Source organism: Macrobrachium rosenbergii, chromosome 46 (assembly GCF_040412425.1).
Source record: "Macrobrachium rosenbergii isolate ZJJX-2024 chromosome 46, ASM4041242v1, whole genome shotgun sequence".
In the NCBI taxonomy this organism is placed as follows: Eukaryota; Metazoa; Arthropoda; class Malacostraca; order Decapoda; family Palaemonidae; genus Macrobrachium; species Macrobrachium rosenbergii.
Genome location: NC_089786.1, coordinates 18193840 through 18213839, shown reverse-complemented (window position 1 = coordinate 18213839; position 20000 = coordinate 18193840). Strand labels below are relative to the sequence as shown.

Below are 20000 nucleotides of genomic sequence, written 5' to 3'. Positions count from 1 at the left end.
GCAAATTACTATTTACTACAGTTTAATATAACAAGACCTCATCAACACTTTATATACATACATAAATACATATATGTATATATACATATATAATATCTGTCTATTTTTATATATATTTAATATATATATATTCTGTATATATATATATATAGATAATATATATATATATATATATATATATATATATATATATATATACATACATACATACATACATACATACATACATACATACATACATACATACATACATACATACAACGGGAGAGAAAGACATAGGACCGTGTGGGAGTAACGTTGATAAAGTGTCATAGCGGAGGGAAACGATATTGAAAATAAAAGAAAATCTCATGAGAGAGAGAGAGAGAGAGAGAGAGAGAGAGAGAGAGTGAGAGAGAGTGAGAGAGAGAGAGAGAGAGAGACGTTTGACGGGCAATGATGAATTAAAGTATCAGTATGAACAGAAAGAAAAATTATAACCTCACATATGTGACTGCAAGATTAGAATTTGTTTCCTCAATTTTTTGTGGCCAAAGACAGAAGCCAAGGAGAAAGGATAACGTCTCATTTTAACTCCTTCCCTTCGTTTTTGGCGAGATTAGATTTTCATCCTCAGGATAGATTGCTTGACTCAGTTTGAGATGACCCCTTTTTCAATTTTTAGCACACCTTCCCAAGGGAGCCTCCTTTGTTCTTTTCGAAAAAGGGATGACAGGAGCACCTCTCAAAGGGTATAGGTAATTGCTTAAGTTTGACAAAGGTTAAACTTCAGCCCAGGGAGAAGTTGCTGTCTTTCTTTAAAATTTCTTATCTCTCTTTCATCGGAGGTCGTTAATTTGCTTTCTTTTCCGATTATAATATATATATATATATATATATATATATATATATATATATATATATATATATATATATATATATATATATATATATACTATATATATATATATATATATATATATATATATATATATATATATATATATATATATATATATATATATATATATATATATATATATATATATATATATATATATATACTGTACATATATACGGAATATATTATATATATATATATATATATATATATATATATATATATATATATATATATATATATATATATATAAAGAATGTATAAATGTATTTATGTACGTATGTATGATAAATTATTATCTCCTTACGGCCCAAATTTTTTTACATCTCGTGAAATGGAATTTTTATTACTTTAGGTTGTTATGCAAGAAATTCTTTGAAACTTGACAGATATATGTTCATGCGATGTTGGATAAAGACTTGGCGTATACATTACTGTATATGAATTTTAACCCTTTGTTTTTTATTTTCCTTACGCTACAACTTCAATAACTCCACCCTGTTTCTATATCCAGCTCTCACGCAGAACTAAGCCTTCAAGGTAGAGTATAAGACTCTAGGAACGTGACTCAGTGGTCTCGTTAAACTAACTGAACGTAATTCGAATTCTTCTGACCTGGGCTGCAAAGAACGAGGGTTTCTATCCCCTTGGCCTCAAAGTAAAGGAAAAATTGGGAAGGGGGAACGAGCTTACCTTTAAGGGGATGCAAAGGAGGATCAGCAGAAGGTCGGCACTCGCAAGGGAAGCCAGGAAGACGTTGGTGGTGGTCTTCAGCCTCCTGTATCTGGCAATAGTGAAGATGATGAGGACGTTCCCCACGACGCCCACCACGTACGTCACCGAATACACCAACAGTGGAGGCACCAGTTGGCGCCAGAAGAAGGTGCCCAGGGCCGCGTCATAGTCATACTCGTACTCAAAGGAAGAGTTGCCGAAGTTCGAGTCGTTCCAAGACCCGTTTCTCAGCGACTGGTTGATGTCGTCGTAGCTGAAATAATCCTGTTCAAGGCCGTGCGGCGGCGATACGGACGTTGGTAGGTGCCATGGGGAAACTTCTTGACTAGCGGTGTCTGGTAACAGTGTCGCCTGGAACGTTGCTTCATCGTACAGCGTAACTGCCTCGGTCGATTCCAAACCAGTGGACTGCGCGCTGGTGTTATCCATTTTCAGATTGTCCGAAATAAATCCAGAAAAACTCTGTTCAGTTTTTGCTACAACGTTATTTTACGTAGATGGTCGTTCTAGAATAGCTGTTGTCTTTTGTTGATGGCTTCTTGTAGTCTATTCTTAATTCTTGTAAGTAATGATAAATTACATACTTTACTAGTATCGAGGCCTTCGGAGTTCTTGTTTTACGGAAGTTTTATTTTTCTGGAATCGACTGCGTCCTCTCTAATCTTGAAACCTGCAAGAAATAAAGAACGTGCATCATAATTTGTACGAAATTAGTTCTCTTGATGAGATTGCATAAAAATTATTTTTGTTTAATCATTAAGAGGTGGTATTATTGTTAGGCAAAAATAAGGTTTCTCTCTCTCTCTCTCTCTCTCTCTCTCTCTCTCTCTCTCTCTCTCTCTCTCTCTCATACACAAACACACGCTCAAAATTCTATGCCTTTCATTTCGATTTAAAAAGTGATACCAGTTATGGTAAGGTATAATAATGGTAATAATTAACTGTCAATTTTTGTTTAACAAATAGTAAAATTCCCTTGGCTCTTGTTGGGACATTAACAAAAGTTCAGTCAGATGCCAATAGACTACAAACACATAATTCCACTTTATTCTCCAATATATCTATTTGTACAAAATACACGGCAGTCACATAAATGAGCAAACTGAAAAGTTATATCAGACATAATGATGTGGCAGGAATAAGGTTTCAGCACTAAAAGCAATCATGACAGTCGGTCAGACATGAGGGATACAGTTACCTCAGTGCCACCAACAATCAGAGTTACAGTTGTAGATATTAATATTTTTTTTTCTAGTAAACAAAAGAATAGGATATTACAGATAGTTAACTTAGTAATTAACTCCTCACTGTTTGCATTTTCACGCATAATCCCTGATGACGCTCAAGGTATCAGACACCCAAGGATACAGGCCTGACTGGTAACAAAAATACAAGAGCGCCATCCATCGATTAATTTGTTTTTATTCATGAAGTACCTACAAGAGCGTTGCCATCCATCGATTCTCTTCTTTTATTCTCTCTCTCTCATTTCTATTTTGTAATCTTACTTTTATTTATAACTACATTTTGCTATTTTGTTACATTATAGGAGTCGTTGTTCTCTCTCTCTCTCTCTCTCTCTCTCTCTCTCTCTCTCTCTCTCTCTCTCTCTCTCTCTCTCTCTCGTTGTAATCTTGCTTTTATTCATGAAATAACTACATTTGCTATTTTGTTACATTATAGGAGTCGTTGCAAAACTTCATCTCTCTCTCTCTCTCTCTCTCTCTCTCTCTCTCTCTCTCTCTCTCTCTCTCGTTTGTCATCTTTCTTTTTATTCATGAAATAACTACATTTGCTATTTTGTTGCATTATAGGGGTCGTTACAAAACCTCTCTCTCTCTCTCTCTCTCTCTCTCTCTCTCTCTCTCTCTCTCTCTCTCTCTCTCTCTGTAGTTATCATCTTGTTTTTATTCATGAAATAACTACATTTGGTATTTTGTTACATTTTAGGAGTCGTTACAAAACTTCATCTCTCTCTCTCTCTCTCTCTAGTTGCAATCACTGTAGTCCATCTGAAATACATATTAGTTTTATCTTTCGTCCAAACTCAGTCTTTCCCAATTTAGTCTCAAATCTTACTGGATTGGTTGAGCGGGATGGCTCACCTCAGTGAGGGTTAATCCGCTTCCATCTGAGCCTTCATCGACCATCTTCTCTATTGGGAGTCCCTATAACCTTGTTTGTGTCCTAGATGTAGCGCTCTCTTATCCAGTCTCGTTGTGAGATGGTTGCAGTAGACCGTCTTCCATTTTTGGCAATTTTTTTTTTTTACTTTCTGAGCAACATGATTTTTAAACTCTTCTTTGTTATGCACAGTATGATTTTTTGTAATTTTTTGTGCTGATTTTATGCAAAAGAGGCTTTTGTTACTTGTTTTGTGGGGTTTTCATTTGCAGTGTGTTTCTTACAAAGAGGGTCGTTTTGGAGAAATAGGAATCAGTTCCTTATTATTATTATTATTATTATTATTATTATTATTATTATTATTATTATTATTATTATTATTATTATTTTAGAAAGCAGCAGCAGCAGCAGCAGTAGTAGTAGTAGTAGTAGTAGTAGTAGTAGTAGTAGTAGTAGTAGTAGTAGTAGTAGCAGTACCTTGCTAAACCAAGCTTTCTCGTAACATGAAGCCAAATGCCAAAAAGAATAAAAGCAATAAAAAATACGTAAATTAGGACGGCTCAGTATGCAAAGATAAATCCCTACCTACATATTAGAGAAATATTATAACCGCACTTATTTCATCCGGAGAGAAAATATGCCTCCTTTACCCAGGCTATATTAAAACATAAATTATGAATTAACAGAGGCTGCGTTACAAATTATGAATATGTGGCCAAATTACTCAGGAAATTAAGGGAATTTTCTTTCTTTTTTCCAGGCGAACTTTCCTTTGTACTCCATGTCATGGATAATTGGTAAGTTGAATGTTATTGTTTTTTTTAATATCAGTGTGTTGGTGTTCCACCTGCGTTATTTATATTTTTCATTCTGCTTTTTTTTTTTTTTTGGCACTTCACTTAGTTATTTATTACACACTGACAGAATTAAAGCAGTAATTACGGCACCACTTTATTTTTACAGACTGGCAGACTTATGGGAGGATTTATACTTACTATGGTGATTACAGAGTTACGCAATTACCAAAAAACATCATCTCTTTTTATAAATCACGGAAATTCAACAGAAATTAACTCTTCACTCTGTCAGTAAACAGAATTTTCTTTATGGGTAGCGACGGACTCACACGTCTGAGATGTAGATCTTTAGTTAGTCTGTTAATACAGATTTACAGACATGAAAAAAAATTTAGGAAATCACTTGGTTTGTTACTAATGACAAACTTACAGCAAAATTTAGCTCTCCATTTACTCTTATTAGTACAGACTGAAGGACATATAACAGAATTTAGGACTTTATATTGTTCATATAGACTGACTGCCTTATTATGTGATTTAGCTCTTCACTTTTGATGTAGACTGACAAACGTAAGATCACATTTAATATAGTCAGTTTGTTTATAAGAACTGAGAGACATAAAACGAAATGTATCTCTCCGTCTGGTATGCAAATATTCTGTTAGGCAGGAATTAGGGATGTTACTTAGTTTAAACAGAATGATCTGCATAAAAAGTTCTCCGCTTGGTTTGTTAATGCAGTACAGAATTAGAAACATAAAACTCTCTATAGGACATTACTTGGTTTAGCCAGACTGACAGACATATGGCGAGATTTAGCCCTTTACTTTTAACAGACTGACAGCAACAGACATGTAAAAAAATGAGGAAATCATTTTGTTTACACAGCCACAGACGTATTAAGAGATTCAGCTTTCCGTCTGGTATGTCGGGGCACAAATAGACGCGTAATTAAAATGATTCTTGAGAAACAGAGAAATACCCGTACCCTAAGAAAGCGTCAAGAATGAAACTGAAAGTCTTCGAATGCTTGCCAGGAGAAGGAAAGGAACCGTCTTTGAAAATCATGTAGCTCTAAATGGATTGTCGATTACCACGTGGTCAAAAATTGTAAATATCTCAGATTTAACTCTTAATAAATTGGAGAATCTTACTCGTAGATTGTGAATCATACTCTAAAGTCTGGCGATAAATATTCGCAGCATATATCATTGGAGCGTCTCTCTCGCTCCGGATTGGTAGAGATATGTGCATTCTAACTTCTGGTTGGCGGTGAGCAGCAAGTGTCTGCCAATCGCGATTAGCCTCAGTGATATTGGCAAAGTACATTTACCGTCTTCTCCAAAGAACAAATCATGATTATCTAGTTTCACCTAATTGCCGGTATATTACCTGAAAATTTATGAGATTGGCAAGTATTTTATGACATACTTCAAAGAGAATTTCGGAAATAAAACACACAAATGATGTGCTAATCCAGTGAAAAATATCTCTGATTACGATTAAGGTAACGCTAAAAGAGAGTCTAAAATCGTCCAAATGGGAACCGCATGAATTCGCGAAACATGAAGTTAGTCGAATTACAGGACATTACCGGAAGATATTTTCTCAGCTAATAACAAAGTATGTGCTTCCCTCCGACGAGTTTTAACTAAAATATGATGCAAACGAGAGAAAGGATGGTGTAAATGAGATTATGACGTTGCGTTAGTGAGATGAGAAAGCGTAATTGGGAATTATGTGTGGCTCGAATCGAACGCGCATGAGCAGAGTCGTAGGTCCCAGAAAGTTCTATCATGCGTTCTTCTTCTTCTTCTTTAATGATCCTCAAGGTAGCCGCCCCATAAGGATCCAACAGGCAACGAAGTGTGGGTGACTTTGTATCTAAAAGCTCTGATTAGAACTGCATAATTTATTCCTTTACTACTGAGGTAATTTTTTTTGTTACAACAACTGCTATTGCGTATTTGTATTTTAGTCCTTCTTTTTCGTAAAGTGTATGGCTCCAGAGGGTGTTAACCCTCTGTTTCAAAAGCAAGTAGTGCTGGAATGAGATTGTTAGTCCCGCGGCTTTCTGTACCACGGTTTAGACCTTCCAAAGTCAGTTAACCACTAGTTGCTTAAGTCAGCAGAGACACAATGGAATTTTCAGGAAATGGTCCCGAATCATTTATTATTATTTATTATTATTATTATTATTATTATTATTATTAATTATTAATTAACAAATGTCATTCAGTACTAGAATAGCGAACCACCTTTGAATGCCAGGGAGCTACGATGTTTGTCTCTTGACACTACTGTTGAACAGTGAATGCTAGACGCCGTTGGTATATGAACCTTCGTGACCAGGAGTCTGGCATGAGTTTTAGTGTCATTAAGTGAGGCACCAGAAGCCAAAAGACTGAGCGAGTGTGATTATTTTCATATAGCTGTTTACGGTCTTGGTAGCTAAGTGACATTGCCAGCGACTTCACACTGTTGGTCCCAAATTCAATCTTGCTTAGGTCTTGGTAAATATTCACTGTCACATGTCCTTATCATCCTGGGAACTAGTGATGGGGCCATTTGAGGGTCACGTAAGCCAATGTGCATCATCATTTCTGATCTCTCTGGCTTCTGTTTCTCCTTTCTTGATGCCCATTTTTCTAAACCATACATCATCATCACTGGTTTGATCATGGCACAGTAGGCTTTTACTTTCAGTTTATTTGGCATTCTTTTGTCACTCACACTAACTTCGACACCTCTCTTCATTTCCGCCATTTCCATGATCCTCAGAGAACAAGAGCATTAAATCCAACGTCATGATTAAGAGCTACCAGAGAGCAAGAGTCCGTCTTGGCATAAGGCCAGCTAAATCTGGAAGAAACTTGTGAATATTCATGTGAATATTTTTGTTTGATAATTCCTTATTAGTATACTTATACCTTCATTCATATTTTGATTGCTTTTTTTTTAACGATGCTGAATCAAAAGGTGCCGTTTTAATTATGGTAAATTTCCATATTCCTCTTTTTTACTGGTGTAACAGAAAGCTTTGACGTGTCATGAATTGGGTCTATTGACTGATTCTGATGCACTGCTGGTATTCATTTGATAACTCGGCTCATTAATTGAATGGATGATTTAATGTGCTCCCCGTAAAATTAACATGGGATACAGTATTGAATTCACCAGCATATGTGACAAAAATTCATTATATACATAAGTGTGTGTGTGTGTGTATGTATATATATATATACATATATATATATATATATATATATATATATATATATATATATATATATATATATGTATGTGTGTGTGTGTGTGTATATATATATATATATATATATATATATATATATATATATATATATATATATATATATATATATATATATATATATATACATATATGTTTATATATTTATATAAATATAATATTATATAATATATATATATATATATATATATATATATATATATATATATATATATATATATATATATATATAATTTATAAGTATAAATATAAATATAAATATAAATTGTATATATATATATATATATATATATATATATATATATATATATATATATATAATTTCAAGATTAAGACGTTTCTCATAACTGTTGTTGCTGCGCTCGAGAGTAAAGGAACGACACTGATCAGACTTTAGAAGTGCTAAACTGTGGGAGAGCCAATTATACTTAAAACTTCCACGAAATGAGGCGCTTCACACATCCACATAAAAAGCTTGTCAGAAGCGCACAAAAATCCGCCCCTCCCCTGTGCTACAGACCTGTGCCATTTATCTCTACCCTACTTCCTCTTAACACTACCAAATTGTATATCCTTTTCAACAACCTATTGTCCTTCATTCTTCCACATGACCAAACTATAGAAAAACATTGGGGTCCACCGACACTACCCCTGTTTCCACTCATTTCTTGCCTTTACAATTCTACTTATGCCATATATAATACATGAAACTATCTCCATGATCTTTTTCCATTTCCTTTCATTCACATTTAGCATCTATACTTAACTCTCGTAGGAGAGTTGGCTCGACAATCCCTTCACGCATTACAATCTTGGGTTTCGTAGATATTTTCTCAGCTGCCATTACTCGAATTTTTACTTCCAGACACTTGTATAAATCTACTGCTTATGGTGGCTCTTTCATTGTCCACATTAACGTCGCTCTATCTCTATTCTACCCATTCTCCCTCACAGCCTCACGTTTGCTCATATTTACTCTCAGCTCTGTTCCTTGCATGGAATAGCCTGTGCAGTTTCTCTTCTCCATCTTCATTTAGTAGTGCTTTATCGTCTGCAAACATTAGCCAATCCACACTTCAGTCACAACCCATCATCTTAACCCACAACACTGAGTATAGTTCTGCTGTTTTCTATCTGACTTCTTACAACGTTCCATTCATAGATATCAAACATCATAGAAACGTACCACATTCTTGTATCTGCCGTATTTTTCATAACAAATCAGCCACTCTTCCCCCTACAAAGTCTAACATATGGTTCACTTCTATCATAAAATCTTTGAGTCATTCTCATCAACTTCCCTTCCATACCACACATATCCAACACTACACATTGCCTTATTGTCAGTTCTGTCAAAAGCCTTCTTTAGCTCCATATATGTCATATGAAGGTTTTTCCTTTTACTTTCAAACCTCTCACCAATCTGATTCACAGCAAGCTTTTGATCCATATACCCCTCTTAAGCGTTTAAATCCACACTCTTCTTCCCCTACCAATATTTCTGTTATCTTCCCTACCATCTGTCACTGCACCTTTGTGTACTGGAATGATTATTTCCCACACATTCCTTTGAAACCTTTCCTTCATCTAAACATACCTTACACACCCTTGTCAGTCCCTCATTCAAACTTAACTTTTGCACTACTTCATCTCATTTGTAATCTCACCAACTCATGGAATTTTTATTTTTAAACCGTTTAATTATGCTCCATATATCCTCAACCTGGCTTCAAGAAGAATTCTCAACCTTACCCTGGCCATTTTCATTCTTGCTTCATTTACCTCTTTCTATCTTTTAGCTTCCATACTCAGTACATGCATAAAATACTCACTCCATTTACCTGACTGCAATTTCATGAGATAGCATGTCTCTATTTACTTCCTATATTCTGAAGTTCAGCAGATTAAAGACTCGCATATCTACTGCCTATCTATATACTATAAAGTGTATTTACATACACTATATATATGTGTATATACTGTTATAAATATTTGCTGTTCGACTCCTCTACTTGCCTGTTAGTAGAATAGAATTAATTCTCTAGTTAAAAATAGGAAGATTATAGATTTCTTGCATGAGAAAAGGCGAACGGGAAGCAGTGTTTTCAAATTAAATTCGCCAACCGTCCAAGGGTGGGAAGTTTAAATTCTTAAAGTCTCATAGAAGGAATACAGTTTTGCTAGGCCAGACCTTAGTTATACTGTTCTTAAAACCCAATTTTCTCTATCCTGTGTACTGGCGAGTCTATCGTCATTCCAGGTGAAGCCCTGGCTGGGAGGAGTTTTGAAACAAACAGCGAGAAGCTGCCCAGCGTCACGAGACTCGCCACTCAGCTGCCACAGAACACGGATGTGTCCGTGCTGTCCTCCAAGCACCTTTGCCTCCTTTGTTCAAAATGAGGGGGAAAATTGTTATTCCAATGGGCCAAGGAATCTTATGCATCTGATCACTGCATTAGCTAACCCATCAGTAAGTCTGATTTGACAATTACTCCCAGTTCTCTTTCCCTTCGACTGAAACACTCATTTTTCCTGTTACTGACTAAGAAATCCTAGTAAAATACATCCCATTTATGAAGTCATCTGTTAAGCACAATTATTGTTGTCTAGTGAAGTCACATAACTTATCCTCCAAAGTGTTAAAGATATTATTCTTGACATCAGAATTATCCCTTTTTGATTAAGTAATGACGAGTGAGAGTTTCTATAGTGCAAGATTGTTATCAGGATACGTCTTTTACAGAATTGTGTACACCTTGGGTCTGCACAAAATCTTCTTTCCTGGAGAAGAATCTGCATCATCAATACCAAGAAGCCTCAATTTAACCTTGCAGCTAACTATCTTGTAAAGCTTCTGAGAGGCACATAAATCTGCTGTGTTCATGTCTGTGTAGCATTGAGGGGTTTGTCCTTAGTAGAACTAATATTTTGAGCTGCTGTTAGCTCCTGTAAATAGTCCATTTCATTTTATTTTACTTTTGTTGAAATTAGTGTTCCAGTAAGTTTGCTGAATTCATTCATGTGGTTATGAAATAAACCTCTATTCTTTGTTAACAAGTTTTAGCTGGCGACCTGATCTAATTAATATCTGTCCTTTAGAGTTAATTTTAGCCTTAATTGACAGAATTACGTGGGTCTTAGGTAAAGCAAGGTAATATAAATCCAATTAACTAATTATTAAACTCATTACCCGAATGACCCACGTAACTATATATATATATATATATATATATATATATATATATATATATATATATATATATATATATATATATATATATATATATGTATGTATATATATATATATATATATATATATATATATATATATATATATATATATATATAATATATACATATAATATATATATATATATATATGTATATATATAATGTATTTTAAAGCACTGCAGGTCCAAAGTCTAGGTCTACAGTAATCATTAATGGCTTGTATGTTTTTTTCTTACTTTTGTGCTTATGTGATTTTTCATAATTTGCTAAATTTAAGTTGCTTGCCTTGGGTTTTTCACTGATCATTTCCCTCAAAATATATATAATAAATACATATAACCATATACAAATCTATATATATACTCTCCGCTTGAGAAGGTGAGTGAAAACCGGGGCTTTGAACAAATACTATCGTAGTTTATACTTGAAAATGTAGAATAAACTACGAAAGCACATGTTCAGTCTCGGTTTTCTCTCACCTTCTCACGTGGATTTTGTGATATTCTCAAGCACGCGGTCCTTCGTGCTGCATATCTCTCTCTCTCTCTCTCTCTCTCTCTCTCTCTCTCTCTCTCTCTCTCTCTCTCTCTCTCTCTCTCTCTCTCTATATATATATATATATATATATATATATATATATATATATATATATATATTTATATATATATATATATATATATATATATGTATATATATATATATATATATACATATATATATATATATATATGTATATATATATATATATATATATATATATATATATATAAATATATACATACATACATATACATCCATACACATCCGCATACACAAACATGCATAATCATCACCTCCAACACCGTATGACACGAAGGATCTCGGTGAAATTTCACCACTCTTGTCTCTCCTGTGTTTTATCTTCCACAAATATCAACTCATCTCCAGTCTCCCTGCTCACAGTTCTCGTCCAAGTAGGCCGGGGTCTTCCATCTCCTCTGGTGCTCGCAGGAATTCAGCTAAAACGTACCCAACCCTTTTCAATTTCCCTTTCCTCATTATCCCCTCTACATCTGCAACGACCACAATTTCCATTATGATATGATTTCTAACAACGTCCAGCCATCTGACTTATAATGGTCTTCTTGAATCTTTATTATTAAATCGACCAAAATCTGGTGGATTTAATTTCATTGTAATATCATGCATGAACGTTGTCCATTATAACAGTATAGATCGTACTAGACACGGGTAATCTTAATTCTCGTATCTAATTTCAATCCATTTGATTTCTAAATCTTATTCAGCCTACCCATTGTTTGTTTTAACTTATTTAGTCTTTCAACGTTAAGCTCTTTCCCTTGTCAGATGCCATTCATATTTTAACTGCTGGATAATGCCGTTGGTGAACCCTCTGCAGAGGGCATGAGTACCCCTGGTTGCTTTATACACTTACACACATCAGCCTGACCCCTCAACACACACTGAGTCACTCATATACGTTTGTTTACATAAATGTATGTGTGTGTATATGTATATATATATATATATATATATATATATATATATATATATATATATATATATATTTATATTTATATATATATGCCAACATTAAGCTGCAAATGTTTAATATCCAATTCGTCCTACCTCTGAAAATAATGCCGGAAGGTAAATATAATGGGCAAGCGGTTCGTCACCTGGCGGATTCGATCCGCCGACGACAGCCACCTCAGACTTCAGTGACGAGTACGCTTGCCATTGGGCAGTCGAATTATAAGAGCACTCGTCACTGAAACGGAGGTAGTTGCTGTCGGTAGATCGAATCTGCCAGGTGACGAACCACTTTTCCATTATAATTACCTTTCGGTATTATATTATGCAGCCGGGAGATATCTCAGTCGCTTAAAACCGGATAAGTGAAACATGATATAAACTCCAAAGCATTGAGACTGTTCGAGTTTATTATTAACAAGGCAGTTATTTTTAATGTTGCATTTTCACGAATCTGTTTTAGCAGGGCAGAATACTGTAACTATTGTATGTAGTAATATTTAGTGTAAGACACAAAGTGGTAGTCGTGGAGGTAATAATAATAATAGTAATTATTTCACATTCCTCAAGGGGGTGCTACCTACTGTATGGCATGCATGGCCCACCGTGGCCATTACAAGGTTTCCTGCAGCGTGCCTTCAGCTCCCCGTCGCGTCCCTTAATGCCTGTTAATTTTCATCTGTACCATCTGGTCTCTTCCCACTCAGCTGTTCAACTTCTTTAACTTTACCTCTAATGAGAATAATGACGATGGTGTTGATAGTGCCATTCGATATGATTGAAATAATAATGGTCATTTTGATGATCGTTATTAGTAATTATCACCTTTCCTCTTGTGTTCGTATTTTCCCCTGTTTAATCTCACGGTATCTTTTAGAAAAAGAAGGGTTTATAATTCAGCTCCGCATTGTGTCAAATTCCGATAGTTTCTCTCCATCTGCCGTAAAACGACAGATAATGAAATAAACATCAGACTCAGTCTTTTGATATGTTAATAGCAGAGATGGCTGGAAGATACCTCATGTGAAAAAGATTCCCTTTTATTTTATCCTATTGAAATGGCCGTTTGAAGTTCCATCATTCAAGTTTTTATAAATGTTTTTCCAAGTTCGGGTCTTTGACCTTTGCGTGTAACCTGTCTCATTGAATTAATTCCTGATAAGGTTTTTATATCATGTTTTGTTTTGTAAATCCTTTCATTAAATTTCAGTCTCTGAATAACCCTCTCCCCCCAATCCCTCCACCCTTCCAAGTTTTGCTAAAAAACGATTCAAGCTTCTAAAATTACCAATGTTTGAAATCTAGAGGCAAGACATTTAATTATCAATGTTCCTCTTCTAAAGGTTTCAGATGATCTTAAGAAAAGTCTGGATCAGTCATTGTTTGATCAGATAAAAGCAGCGTCCTTCATGACAATGAGGTTCTCAGCTTGGAACAAAGGTTGTGAGAGACCTGGATTTCATGAAGAGTAACGGGAGTAGGAAGCCGTGAAAAACTAAAATGAAAGAATAGTGGTGTTGCAGCTGCTGCTTTTATTGATTTTGTTTTAGTAGTTACAGTATTAGTTACAGTATTAGTGTAATGCACTAGATCGTGATTTACCAAAGGCTTGAGATGTAAGGTCTCTAAAATCACGCGGGCTAAACACTGAGTATCTTGATTCAATTATGTTTTTATATCAGCGAATTTCCAAGGTATTAGATACCGTAGTTTAACTTTAGAAATTCATACGTTCTTCTGTGTTCCCTTGCATTTGGTTAAGTGTTCGAGTGTGTTCAAAGTGGGATCAGACTCGTCGGTGCTCTCACTTTCGCTACGGAGGCTCTTGAACCTCTCCGCCCCATTGCCGCTTGCACCAGACCTGTCTACGAACTGAACTGAATATAGAATTTAGGCCAGAGGCCAAGCACTGGAACTTATGAGGTCATTCAGCGCTGAAATGGAAATTGACAGTAAAAGGTTTGAAAGGTGTAACAAGAGGAAAACCTCAAAGCAGTTGCACCATGAATCAATTGTTAGGCGAGGGTGGAGAGTAAGATGGAAGACAGAGAATATGAAAGGAGGTACAGTAAAAGGAACGAAAGCGGTTGCAGATAGGGGCCGAAGGCACGCTGCAAAGAACATTAAGTAATGCCTGCAGTGCACCACATGAGGTTCACTGATGGCACTACCCTCCTACGGGGGAAAACTGTCTACGTGCGGTATCAGTTAATCTATCACGGGGCTATCAGCTCCCCCCCCCCGACCCTACCCCATTCTAAGCACTTGATGCAATTTTACAGACGCAAATTATTCCAGCATCAAAAAAACTCACCCTGCTTTTGTGCTTTCTTAAACTGCCATGGCGATGACGCTCCGAATGTATAACCTGCTTCTCTGCTTCCCAGATGTTATAATCATTTTCTTTTCCTTCGTTATTTAGGGCTACCTAGTTTTCTTTCGCTTTTTACATACTGACTTCGAGGCAGAGCAAGGAAAGGGGATTCGGCTGGCATTCCCATTGTATGATTCACACATAAAAGAATATTATCACAATGTATTACCATAAACATTTCCGACATATTTATCTTACGCGACAACAACCTGAAGATTTATGTAGGACATTTAATCCTCCCCCTCCCCTCCCCCCACTCCCCTGCCCCCTTGGACGTTACCTGTACCTAGGTCAGATAAAACGAGGAAGCGGCAGATGCAAAATGCGCGAACAACCCTCGCCAAATAAACTTAGAAAAACTTCTAAAGGGATAATAGCTCTCCGGAAATCCCAGAGCGTGAAGTAAGAACTAAATTTGTTTTCAGAGGTGAACAGAAATTTCGCAGCAGCGACAAAAAAACAAATTAAATGAACGTTTCCTAGAGTGCGCCAGTGGGCTGCGTGTGAACGCCGAGGGAAGTCAAGTTGCTTCTTTCGAGTTTATTTTGTGTGTATTGTGCGGTTGTGGATGCACAGAGGCATTTGCTTACGCCATTTTGAACCCATTGATTTTGTGTGCATGTATATATTATATGTATATGTATATATATATAATATTCCTTTTACTGTACCTCCTTTCATATTCTTTTTCTTCCGTCTTACTTTCCACCCTCTCATAACAAGTAATTCATTGTGCAGTTGCGAGGTTTTCCTCCTGTTACATCTTCCAAACATTTTACTGTCAATTTCCGTTTAAACGCTGAATGACCTCGTAGGTCCCAGTGCTTGGGCTTTGTCCTAAGTTCTGTATTCAGTCATATATATATATATATATATATATATATATATATATATATATATATATATATATATATATATATATATATATATATATATATATATATATATATATATATACACACATATTTATATATACGCGTGTATATATACATATAGAAATATATGTATGTATTTAATGAATAATCCTTATGAGTAATATGTATAACTCGCGGAACGAGTGATATTTAAACGGCAAATACCTTAAGGAAAATGAAACAGCATCAGAGGAAGTGTACATCAAATCCCGTGTAATTAAAGAGACAGATTCTATCTGTGTTGTTCAGACTGGTAATTCACTGTAAAAGAGAATTGAAAAGCATTAAAGGTGTTAGATAAGCAGAGGATAAGCAATACAGCTTTTTCTATGTCAGAGATAATAACCATGCTATTAAATAGACAGACGATAAATTTTTTTTTATTTTAAAAATATACTAGAGAAATACATGAACGATGATAGGATTATATTATCAGCATAGGAATGTATAACCTTGATCCATTTGTTTCAAAAGGAATAGAAAATGTAGCAGCTAAAGTGATCTTCGTCCTAGGAACAACAAAACGCTACGCTTGTTATTTGTACAGAGCGTATCCTTTCTCTGTCAAAAATTGCCTCGCATCGTCGCAAGTGTCAGTGGTCATTTTTACTTTTTTTTATGTACTGTTTTCATTTCATCATATATACATCATGTAAATTTCCTCTACTATGGCTCAATCCTTTGGAAAATGTCAAGAGACAAAAACGGTCAGGAGCAGGTTCTCTTTTTAAATCATTTGTGTGTATAAAAAGATATGAAAGTTTTGTTACCAATTCCTGCATGACTTGTAATATACTCTCAAATAGTAAGCCCCAAATATATATTAGTATGTGTGGATTACTTGTTAACATGGGAATAACTTAACATGGGAATAACATCTACTGCAAGAGAATTATATTTACAGGATTGCATATACATTCACTAAGTTGTCAAGATTATATGTGGAATATATATATATATATATATATATATATATGCTTCATTATCTATAGTTGTCAATATATATATATATATATATATATATATATATATATATATATATATATATATATATATATATATATATATATCCATACACACACACACACATATATATGCTGAGTTCATCACATCTGTTGTTACTATAGGCCAAGAATTACTCTACGCTCACAAGAATGCGTTATAATAAACACTTTCACACATACAACATATTAGAATGAGCAGATATAAAGCTCATGTTTTAGTGTTCATCGTAAACGAGACAGTGGGTATTCTGGGAAGGCGTATGCAGATGCAACCTGAGTGCATTTTATTGGAAAAGTGCCCCTGAGTCTTTGTCTTTGCATGTGTGTTACTCTTTGTGCTTTTTGAAGATTCAAGCACGCCTCCTGGAAAGAAAGTATAGAGCAAACTGCGTCTGGGTTTGGAATACACAAGAAAGCAATTCGAGGGATCTGGACGTCTGCTAGCCTTCATTTTTATGGTAGGATGCTTCACCGTCACTGGAAGCACTGCCGCGTGGTATCAGATGGCTGGAGAGTGCAGGAAACTGCATCTGGAAGTTCTGCCCTGTGAAATCTGGACAGCCCAGATAGCTTTGTCCGTGTAACTTTTATTTAACCCCTTAATGGGTTTTCATATTTTTGTCTTGTCAAAGATGGCAGTAAAAACAAGAAATACGTCTTCTCCCGCAAACTTCCTTTGGTTTTCTTGTACCTTCAAACGCTACGTGATGGAATTTCAGTTTCTCGTCTTTAGAGGGAACGCAATATACCAATACACACTCGGATGGACAGAGACAGACACACACACACCAAGTATAGGGTAAATGAAGTAAACTTGTTTTCTTGTTATTCTATACTTATACCATTCTTGCCGGGATTTTTATTTACATATTTTTATTACACTTAAACTTTCACAAATTACATTTTCTAACAAACTCCAATCTTCCTTCTAAATTAGTATCTTTAAACTACTCTTAGAGGAATTTTAACTTTCCTTTTGTTTGATGAAATTTCCATTTTCCTGAAGTCTCACTTCTGTACACTTCCGCAAAACACAAAAAATCACTAGATTACCATTTGTCTGTTTCTCACGAGCTTACGTTTACAAAAGAATCTAACAGAAAAACTTTTTCCCCTTTTCTAGTAAATTCGCTCTATCATTGCCGAAGTTTTAATTTTCGTGTCATTCATACTCACGCCGTAAAAATTCTTTTGAAATAGATTTTCATCTCATTTTCTGTATAATCATAGAATCCTTTATGAAATTTTAGATTTCATATTTACATTTCTGCAAATATTCTCCTCCCACGCGCTTTTCTTGCTTTTAATTAAATCATTTTCAGGTTTGCTTGCTTGGATTTTATTTTCAATGTGACTTCTTTGTAGTTTATATTCAAACATTATTATGGTGCTCTCACTGCTTCGTTCGCGGTTTTGCCTCTCCCTTCTCCCGTCTCCTGACTATTCATATTTTTTTCTTCTTTGAATCAGGGCAGCACGAGAACATTGCAAGACCTGTTCCATTAGCTCTCGCGTGAAAGGGCTTTATAAATGCTTATATTAGAGAGTGGAATGCCAAAGGACATTCAAGAACGGCGCAACAAAGGACAAATTCACTTCAGCCTGCAGTTAAATAACCCAAGAACTACCACAATAAGGACAGTTTTGACATTAACTGCGGATGCGAGGTCGCTTTGCAAATGCCGCTGCTTCTTTGTGCAACATTGAAGGGGGTCGATTCGAAGCGAAGAGCAGGGCAATTTCGGAAGACGACGGCCACAAACCACCTTTAAACAAGTAAAAATGCGCCGCAGTTTCTTCGGCACAATCGAGTTTTCTGTACAGCGTATAACGCTGTATGAAACAGCCACGGCTCATGAAACTCTTAGCCGCGGCCATAAACTCAGCCTCGGTCCGATGGTGGCCTGTGTTGTTGGTACCTATAGCAGTGCCAGAAGTACGATCATAGCCAACCTTAACCTTGAATAAAATAAAAACTACTGAAGCTAAAGGGCTGCAATTTGGTATGTTTAATGATTGGAGTGTGGATAATCAACATACCAATTTGCAGCCCTCTAATCTCAGTAGTTTTTAAGACCTGAGGGAGGACAGAAAAAGTACGGGCCGACGGACAAGTAGCCATCTCAGTAGTTTTCTTTTACAGAAAACTTGAAATCAGTCACTGCAAGCGCACGCCAGAGAGCTCTCACGCAGTCACTCTCGTTTTTGGTCATTTCCCCAAACACATATTGTGCCTCTCTTGGCCTAAGATGTGAAACAGGTATTTAGTTGCTATCTAATGTGATGGATTGCAACCAGGGCCAAGATGGGCATTGGGCTAGCACCCTCATCCCAAAAGAGACTTGCAGAGAACCAAAGGTAAACAACCCTTGGTGCCATCCTTTTAAGAGGGAAAGGCCCATGTATATATATATATATATATATATATATATATATATATATATATATATATATATATATATATATATATATATATATATATATATATATATATATATATATATATATATATATATATATATATATGTGTGTGTGTGTGTGTGTGTGTGTGTACAATTATATTTCCTCAGGAAGTGACTAGTTGCATATGTACATCAAATGCGATTAATCGTTATGATTTTTAATATATTTTGCAAATACTAACTTCTCTAGACTCAAGTCTGAGGCATTTGCAATAATGTACGGGGAAATGACGATCGATTCTACGGACAAATTCCATATAAACTTTATTGGTGCAGCAAGCGCACTGAATTAAATCAGGTCATCAACATTTATGGTGATAACTGCGATTTCATCTCTGTCATGTTGTCTGTCAAAGAAATATTAGCATACCTATTGATTATGTATCGTATATGTAGGCCGTATGTTGTGTCAAATTTAATTGTTCGCTGACGTTCCAGTGTAGAAAATATTTTAGTTGTCACTTTAGTGGGAGTTTCGGTGGGCTTTTGAACTTGATTAAATATATATTTTGTGTGTATTTAAATGGGGATGTTGCCATATATTGTAGAATAAGAGTTTTCCGTAACTTTTGTCAAATGAGAGAAAGAAAGTACTGATATATGTACAAATAATAGGACTGAGTGAGCTGGGCCAGGGAAACAGAAACTAAAGTATAGGAGGCTGGAAGAGTGAGA

The 20000-nt window shown here is 35.4% G+C and overlaps 2 protein-coding genes across 3 annotated transcripts in view; one reads left to right on the top strand and one right to left on the bottom strand.

Moving 5' to 3' along the window:
• LOC136830374 (SUZ RNA-binding domain-containing-like) overlaps positions 1–20000 on the top strand; it is a gene marked incomplete at its 5' end in the record, with an annotated part of 703764 nt that overhangs the window by 318189 nt on the left and 365575 nt on the right. The gene's annotated exons all lie outside the window — the stretch shown is intronic.
• LOC136830254 (QRFP-like peptide receptor) overlaps positions 1–20000 on the bottom strand; it is a 290055-nt gene that overhangs the window by 107252 nt on the left and 162803 nt on the right. For both annotated transcript variants that reach the window (XM_067089612.1, XM_067089613.1), the window contains exon 2: positions 1574–2285. In XM_067089612.1, coding sequence (XP_066945713.1) covers positions 1574–2044 — 471 coding nt within the window. In that variant the 5' untranslated portion in view covers positions 2045–2285. The remainder of the gene's footprint in view (positions 1–1573; positions 2286–20000) is intronic.